The sequence below is a fragment of the Dermacentor variabilis genome, chromosome 5, assembly GCF_050947875.1.
Source record: "Dermacentor variabilis isolate Ectoservices chromosome 5, ASM5094787v1, whole genome shotgun sequence".
NCBI classification, from domain to species: Eukaryota; Metazoa; Arthropoda; class Arachnida; order Ixodida; family Ixodidae; genus Dermacentor; species Dermacentor variabilis.
Genome location: NC_134572.1, coordinates 179,770,226 through 179,776,283, shown reverse-complemented (window position 1 = coordinate 179,776,283; position 6,058 = coordinate 179,770,226). Strand labels below are relative to the sequence as shown.

At 47.2% G+C, this 6,058-nt stretch overlaps 1 protein-coding gene across 1 annotated transcript; it reads right to left on the bottom strand.

The window, feature by feature from the left end:
• Positions 1 to 1,823: 1,823 nt before the first annotated feature.
• Positions 1,824 to 4,732, bottom strand: LOC142583373 (leukocyte elastase inhibitor-like). The gene is made up of 2 exons (XM_075693806.1): positions 4,500 to 4,732; positions 1,824 to 3,566 (listed from the first exon to the last, which is right to left on the bottom strand). The coding sequence occupies exon 2, from the start codon at positions 3,483 to 3,485 to the stop codon at positions 2,256 to 2,258; it is 1,230 nt and encodes a 409-aa protein (XP_075549921.1). The 5' UTR covers positions 3,486 to 3,566; positions 4,500 to 4,732; the 3' UTR covers positions 1,824 to 2,255.
• Between the last annotated feature and the right edge of the window lie 1,326 nt (positions 4,733 to 6,058).

The following is a 6,058-nucleotide window of genomic DNA, read 5'->3' as shown; positions in this document are numbered from 1 at the left end:
TGTTCTGATATTTAAAAGTCCTGTAGGTAGTTTTGCGTGGAATCTATGTTCTGTAAACTTGTTAAAGCTCACTAAAGATTTAAAAAATCTTAATCTTATCTGCAGCTGTACGCCTTTTAATGTTCTGAAAATGTGAGAAATGCGTCGAAACTAATTTTTCAATTAACGCAACTATTTCGTGCTTGAAAGGATTAACAAAACAGAATTTCCTTGAGGCCATTGAAATTTAAGCGTGTGTGAATTATGTGATATGACGCTGGCGCAAGAACAACAGGAACGCTTCTTTCTGAATGGTTGTTCCAGAGAACAGATGCTGTAACAGCATATTCATTTATAGAAAGTGTACGCGGAACTAGTTGTTTAATGTACTACAACGATACATACATTGGACGAGAGAAACTCACTGAAGAATTCGAAGTTTCAACGTTTTCCTGGCAGCATCCATCTCATATACACATTTACAACATTAGGAACATTTAGTATATGACTGCTGTACCATAATAAATTTAATGTATATGCTGACTGAGTATAAGAAGGAATATATTAAGGAAAGCAACCCACAATCTTTTTATGTTAATGAATTGACAGGCATTGTTTTTCCACAAAAATAACAGTTAAGCTCAGTGCAATTTGGCAATGCAAGGTACCTCTAGAACACTGCGGATGTGGTATCCAAAGCGCATTTTCATGAATCACACCATTTAGGCGGAAAACAAACAATAGTTTCAGACATCCGTCATAGAGCAAGATTCACGCGCAGGCGTGTTCGAAGCGACCGAACACCCGCGGCAGAGGAGAAGGCCAAGGGGATTCGTGCAACATTCGGGTAAAGTACAGCGTTCCCTTTCAGTGAATCTTCCACCTTGCGGCATTTCGCAGAACTTGCCATGTTAAGTGATTCTGTGCTTTGATTCGTACATTAACTAGACGTTACTCTGCGGTCTGCCAGCCCCCTGATTAGCTCAGATGAAAGATAAAAGAACTTGGAACAGCGTTTGCACCGGGATCGACATCCGGACATGGACGGATTTTTTTTCAACTGGGAACCTTCCTTTATAAGAAACCCGCAGGCATTTTCTTTGTAGATCCGGAATAGACTGGTTGGTGACAAATTATCTTTCCATATCAAGTCGTGTTCCCGGCTTGATATCGCCAGCGAGTGGGCGCTACTGAAACTTCTCACCGTAGATACGTGAGAATTACGCTCGCTACCCGCAGACGTGTGCCAACAACACTAATCCCGCCCTGCTTTCTTGTTTCACAGCCACAACTTGCACTATATAGTTTGTAGGTGTTCCTTTGCAGGAAAATATTTGGTTTCCAGATTATAGTATAAATTTATGAGGGACAGCGTTGTTCGTGTCCTGATTGAATTGAATATTATGCAATATGCAAAGCCCTATACAGCAGCTATTTATGCGCTATTCCTCTTTCTAGACGCACCGACATTATGAACAGCAGTGGACATATCGAACAACAGAAAGAGACAAAAGCAATGGTGCCCCTCCGGCTGGTTTTTATTTAATTTTATTGTATTTCTTATTTACTGGCGAGGGCATTATTCCTCTAAAATATTTTTAACGCTCAACACACTGCATTTCCCTCTCCAGTGGACAAGTATGGGGGGCATCTCATTTCGCAGGCTCTTAGGAGATTGTAAATGCCTGTTGCGTCGCTCGATATAGTGTGCATTCCTTAGGAGTACCTTCACTATAAACTGCGTGGAATTATGTATACACTCACAAAACCTCCTTCAAAGAAGAAACATTCATTGAAACAACATGAATCACCAGTGCACCCAATATAAGCAATTCAATACCGACGATGTTCATGATATGTTTAATTATGATTGTTGCATTTGAGCTAAAAGCAAAACGTAATAGATCCTAAGTTGAAGAGAAAACAAACACTCCGTTCACAAATCGAAGGAAAATATTTTTGTTACCTTTATAATAACAGACACTTTTCACGAAAAAAAACTGCATATCACGTAGCGACACTTCTATTTTCTGTTGAAGTTGTTTCACAGTTCCAGAGTACTCAAGGCACGCAGCATCGGCAAAAGCTTCGGAGACAAAATCATGAAGTGCAACACAACATTGCGCGTATGTGCTTTTCACCGTGAGGAACGCTTCGGTCATTCGCATTTCAAGGACTCCCAGTACTTGCATAGGCACGCACACGAAGCCATAATCACCTTTGAATACACAAGACTGCGAGTCACCATAAAATCCAGTGTGAAAGCGTGTTGTGCATCACGCCTGCATGGATAAGACCTGAACAATGAACAGGATCGCTCCAGTGGGTTCGTGACGGATAAACGCCAAAAATGGACGATCAACGGTGAACTGTTTGAAGTGCACGAGGGACTTGGACACAAACTGCGCTTGGGTCGCCGCGACGGCACGCGTCCCCACCTCATCAACGTCCAACGCGCCCTTGTGGAGAATCTCGTTAAGTCGCAGGTCCAGCTGTTCGCTTATTCCCTTGAAATCCGCGGCGTCTGTGAAAGGCACCCTAAGCCCTAGTTTCTCGAGAGGAGAGCGCAATTTGAGCATCTTCTGCAAGCTCAACTTGGGAAGGCTGAGCTCAACTTGCTCGGGCTTCATGTTACCGATGATTTCGTCTATCTTTTCCGTGCTGAGGCCTTGCACGATGCTCGCGAGGGGGCTCTGGCGGTTTCGAGGAAGCATGAGTATCATGCTATACTGGTCGTCCGCGTACGGCACCCTGAGAGCGTCCGCGTTCAGGCCGTCGTCATGCCCGAAGTCGAAGGTTTCAATGATGAACATTATGGGAACATTGGTGGCAGTTCCATCCTGGTTGCGGAAAACACGCTTGTCGGTGAACTCGGGATCGAACTGAGTTTTCCAGTCGCCCTTGAAATACATAGCGTTGAGCACCAGCATCTTCGTGGTTTCCTCGGGAGCCTCTTCCAGAAAGCGAGGTATCCGTCCTCGAGTCTTTCTGCTTGCCCACTCGTTGACCTCTTTGACGACATCGCTTCCTCGGCCTTCGCCGAACTGCACTGTTGCAAGGCTGGCGTCAAAAAGCCGATTGATCTCGCGATAGTAGCTGGCATTAAAGGGAGCGCCTTCCTGAATGAGCACAGCCGAAGCGTGGTCCAAAGCTGTGGCCCTGCTTTTGCCACCTGGGGATGACATTCTGCCGAGAAGTTCACTCATGAGAGCACTAGAAGGACGGCCCATTTGAGCGGACATCTGGTAGGCCGTGCGTCCCCGCGCTCCCATGAGAACCATATGAAGGACGATGTTGACACTAATTGGGGAAAGCAGCACATTCTGGTCGCCTAAGGCTTGGAGAAGGCTGATGCCCAGCCCGTTGTTGCCGTTCACAACATCGCCGATCGTTTTTTGGGACCGTTGTTGCGCTTTCTGTGCTTTGAGTTCACGGAGAGAGTCTAAAAGACCCCCATGGACTCCCAGAGGAGCCATGATGCAGAAAACGAGCCAGTGGAGATTCATTTCCTCGTCTCCGGTCGATTGCGACCTTCCACCTCGGACGCAGCTCTGCCCGTTGAGGGGCTGTATCCGCGGCGTGAATGGCTGTGCGGGAACAAGAAGCAAAAGTCACTTCGTGAAAACAGGCGCGGCGTACAACGAAACGCACTTGAGCCAGCGCAATAAAAAACATTTTCGGCAATCACAAAAGCATCACGTAGGTCTCTGTCAGCAGCTGACGGTAAGCAAACGACACTATTTTTTTGGCCGTGTTTCTATTCATCTGCAAGTATTATTTCGCGCTTTCGGCAAATGCTAGTGCGCTGATGTGTTTCCAGCGAAGGCTAGACGACTCTGGTCAAAATACTGTAGTGCGCAGTTAAAACGACAAGCCGTTTATTTCGTTTTTTACCATGGTCATCGTTCGCTACTAAATGAGCACTTCGCTTTCAAACTCGCTTTGTTGAAATAAACGAGAAAAGCTTTCTGGAAGGAGGCGAAAGCGAAACACCAACGAATGTTGTACGTTCTTTTTTTCCTTCGGTGGCTCATTACGGAAACTCTTTATAACTTGCAAAACTGCACTTCTCTGCAGAAGAAAGCATTACGACGAGTAGCCGTAATGTACGCCGTCTCGAAATTTACGGGGGATTTCTTTCAAACACTATGTTATCGTTTACGTCATAAACAGCCCGCTAAAGGAGCTACGGAACTAAAACGATAATATATACAAATACCGTGTCGCTCAGTATAAACAACTGACACGCATTCTTCTTGTAGTATGTGTCAAAGTATGGGAGCAGGAAAACGCAGAAACCGTGCGCGAAAGCTGTCTGCGTTTTCCCGTCCCCGTACTACCATGACTGATGCCAAGAAAACCGTCAAAATCCAAGAACTAGCACCTTTCATAGCTCTTGTGAACACTGACACAACTGGTTGCAGAAGAGGTGCTCCGTTAAAGTAGTGACCCAAAGTTCCTGGTTATCGCCAGAGAAACATTGTACAAGGCTCGAAGTTTTGATGAACTGAAATACTTGCCCGTCGATAGACGACAGCCAGCCGTCTTAGAAGTACGGAGTGCCAACGAGCTGGTTGTTGAGACCCGCTGGACAGACGCGTTTTACTCGCAGCGACACGAACGACAGCGACAGCTCAGCGAGGACGACGGCGCAGCCATGCCGCCCTTGTTTGAGCCGAGAGTCGAGCGCACAGCCGGGAGGGGAATCAAACGCAAGCCACTTTTTCCATTACCAGCGCGAGCGCAACGCACGAAAACCCGTTTTCGGAAAGGATGAGCAGCCATCGGCGAGGCGCTCCGACAGCGAAAGGGCGACGCCGAGCGCGACAACAGATTTCAAGGACGCCAGTTTTTCCCCGCAGACACGCGCGCTTCGCCGTTACCTGCGCCGACCGCCAAGCGAGGCCGAGAACGCGGTCGGCGAGGGAGGGTGGCTCGGTTGCGTTGAATGAACGGTGACGTTCACGCCCGAGCCGGAGTGCGGCTCGTAGGAGTAGGCCACTCATCGGGAGGAGATTAATTCTCGTCACGTGCCGGATGCGATCGTGGCGCCGAATCAACACTGCTACGAAGCGTACGCTGATCAGTGTAAACCGGAACTCGTGCGGCAGAGCCGTTTGTAGGCAGTACGTGGCCGCGCGGACATTCCTTGTTGATTTTCTCGCTCCCTTCGAAGGGTCGACTTCTTCGGAATGCAATAGTGTCCTCGTTTCGAGTCATACAGGGCTGGTCTGACAGTTATATATTTGCCTAATATATCAAATAACTGCAATTCACGCTAAAATGAGCACGCGTGTAACACCTACCCAATGCATGAAAGTGTCCTTCGATGGCACGTGATTATATGTCATCGCACACGAAGCCGCATGTGTGTGCACGCAGTCGAATATGGTTATTGTTCTTTTTTCTTTCTGTCTCTGTCGTATTTCTGTGCCCTCATCGTTCGTTATATACCGTGGAGTTGAGCCCTTTGTCCGAAGATTTTTTATGTAACAGCCTCTCTGTGTGCGCGTTACCGTGCGCGCTCGTGTTTGTGTTGTGCGCGTGAATGCGTGCGTGCGTGCATGCGTGCGCTCGCGTTGTGTTTGTTGTTAGGGAGAGGAGGTAAACGCCGAGTCTGTCTCTCTTGTTTGACACTGATCAATTAGCAGACGCTTTTGCTAGCAAACTGTTACGTTGGTGAAAAAAAACGCCTTGGTTAGGATTGCGTAACCCATTCGACCACAAATATCCTGTGGACATCCCGATTAGATTAAAACGTCCAAGTCCCGGTAGTGACTTCCAGTGGATAACATGACGACATCAATTTTGGGATGTCCTATTTAAGACATAATTCGGACATCCACACGATTGAACTTCTCGGATCTAAAAGAATAATTATAATAATAATAATCATCATCATCATCAGCAGCAGCAGCGTAGTTACTCCCACTGCAGGGCAAAGGCCTCTCCCGTACTTCTCCAACTATCCCGGTCATGTACGAATTGTAGCCATGTTGTCCCTCCAAACGTCTTAATGTCATCCGCCCACCTAACTTTCTTCCGCCCCCTGCTACGCTTCCCTTCCCTTGGAATCCAG

Excerpts from the sequence above, each read along its gene's own strand:
- LOC142583373 (XM_075693806.1), bottom strand. The coding sequence starts at position 3,485 with ATGAATCTCCACTGGCTCGTTTTCTGCATCATGGCTCCTCTGGGAGTC.